The sequence below is a fragment of the Pundamilia nyererei genome, unplaced genomic scaffold (assembly GCF_000239375.1).
Source record: "Pundamilia nyererei isolate P.nyererei 1_Seehausen unplaced genomic scaffold, PunNye1.0 scaffold00427, whole genome shotgun sequence".
Lineage (NCBI taxonomy): Eukaryota > Metazoa > Chordata > Actinopteri > Cichliformes > Cichlidae > Pundamilia > Pundamilia nyererei.
The window spans coordinates 135,488-137,521 of NW_005187828.1; the positions used below are offsets into that span (position 1 = coordinate 135,488).

The 2,034-nt window shown below is 38.0% G+C and overlaps 1 protein-coding gene across 1 annotated transcript in view; it reads left to right on the plus strand.

Moving 5' to 3' along the window:
• Positions 1-1,926, plus strand: part of LOC102203989 (uncharacterized) — a 13,108-nt gene extending 11,182 nt beyond the window's left edge. Inside the window, exons 3-5 of the mRNA XM_013916018.1 lie at positions 722-783; positions 1,475-1,513; positions 1,638-1,926. Of these exons, the coding sequence (XP_013771472.1) occupies positions 722-783; positions 1,475-1,513; positions 1,638-1,926 (390 nt within the window). The remainder of the gene's footprint in view (positions 1-721; positions 784-1,474; positions 1,514-1,637) is intronic.
• The last annotated feature ends 108 nt before the right edge of the window (positions 1,927-2,034 follow it).

Sequence of the window (2,034 nt, forward strand, 5' to 3'; positions counted from 1 at the left end):
CCCGGAAGTAGGATTCGTCGCGTCATCACTGAACAACCGGATATTGCTTGCAGACTTTCAGTGAGTCCTTGTAGTTACTTCCTGTTTTAGTATAAATAAACAAGGGGTTCAAGACTTTGGCATACTACTGTGCTATAAAATGAAAACCCCCAATGCGAGACCTTTAGAAAAAGGGGGATGGGTCTTCTTCTTTGACTGCCCAAATACCAATTACAGGTGGGGTTGTTTTGTTTTTTTTTGTTTTTGTTTTTTGTTTTCCATCTCCATCCAGACCTGACCTCTGCTGAAATGACATCAAACCTCAGGACTCATTTTTATTGACACATTCACACATAGGACAGAAGAGACCTATGTTGCAGAATCAAGAGTCCTGCAAGACTTTTTACATTTCTGTATTTTTTTTTGTTTTGTTACTAAATCCATGACTGTGGTCTTCCATGCCATCCTATTTGGTGTCGTTTATAAATATGCTAAATTATTCAATCTTTAAGGATTTTGTCTTTATAGAGTTATCATACTTGTATGTACATTTATTGCTTTCCACTATGGCTTATGAACAGTCAGCTGATGTCCAAACTTTGAAAGAAGTCTAAAGGCTGCTGTGAATGCTAAGTACATTGGTTGTCAGATGGTTAGAAAAAACGTCACCCGAGCGGTTGTGGTTAATAATACTTTTGCTATGACAATGAGGCCTATCTAAAATGTTTGTTCTGACTACTAGGAATGGCTCCTTCACCAGAATACCAGCTTTCACCTTGACAACTGCAAACTTCTTCGGAAACGGTCAGTCTTTTCTTCTTTTAACTTTTTCTTTAACTGGGGATGTCTGAACACGTTTTGGCCTAACATTTCAGTGGATTACTGAACAGAATGAGTGGTTGTAACGTTATAAAGTCTTTCGTAGCATTGTTCCTGATGCTTTGGAGTTAGTAGTTTAGATGGGTAGTATATCCTCTATAGCAGTGGTCCCCAACCTTTTTTGCGCCACGGACCGGTTTTTGCCCGACAATATTTTTCACGGACCGGCCTTTAAGGTGTCGCGGATAAATACAACAAAATAAAACAAGTACCAGTATCGAAAAAGAAGATTTATTCATAACACACCTGAAAAGACCCAGGAAAACAGAGTTAACGATAAAAACAACAACAAAATAACGCTAAAAACCCTGAAAATCATACATTTCACATCTGAGCCTCAACTCTCGTGGCCCGGGGGTTGGGGACTGCTGCTCTATAGCTTGTTGAAGAGGTAATCAAAATCAGTTTTAAAAATTGTAAGGTGAGCTACTTTTCTCAAGCAACATTGTTAATAGGGTTGATCTGCCAGGGTTAATTGATCCCTCGAGAAATCATGCTTTTAAGATTGATTTGTAGTTGCAGAAATCTACATTTTTAAAACATTTGCTTTTTTAATAGATTTTTGATTTCCCTTATATTGTTATATATATATTTATTTATTTATTTATTTTGACAGATATCCACAGTGGGATGGTAAAGTACTGACGTACCAAAGGTAAAAGTCTTTGTCTTTTGGGAAATTAAAAGTACAGCAGCTTTGCAGGGTTTTGTTTGTTTGTTTTTTTACAGTTATTTATAGTTTCTTTTTCTTTTTTTTAAACCTCTGTTGCTCTTATTAGTGCTTCAAATACAGGAAAGAAGTCCTCGTCCTCCACCTCTGGCAAAACTTCCCAGCATCGTCATCAGAAAACCAGGCGTGAGAGTCATTCCCGTTCTCGCTCACACAGCCCACGTCGCCGCCTTGGTTTGGATGGCAGAAGGCCTAAACATGGAAGCTATTTATGCTCTCGCTCAAAGAGCCCTCACCACCACTACAGCTCTGGGGAGAGAAGAGAGAAACTCAGTAGTGGATCACAAACGCCAAACAGCTCCAGACGTGCTCGCAGGTCCGATTTAAAAAATAAATAAATAAATAAATAAATACATAAAAGATTTCCATTCCAGTGAATTGTATCATGGCATCAGTGTTAGGTTTGATCTTTTTATCCTTACTGGATTTGTAATAGAAATTTTTCT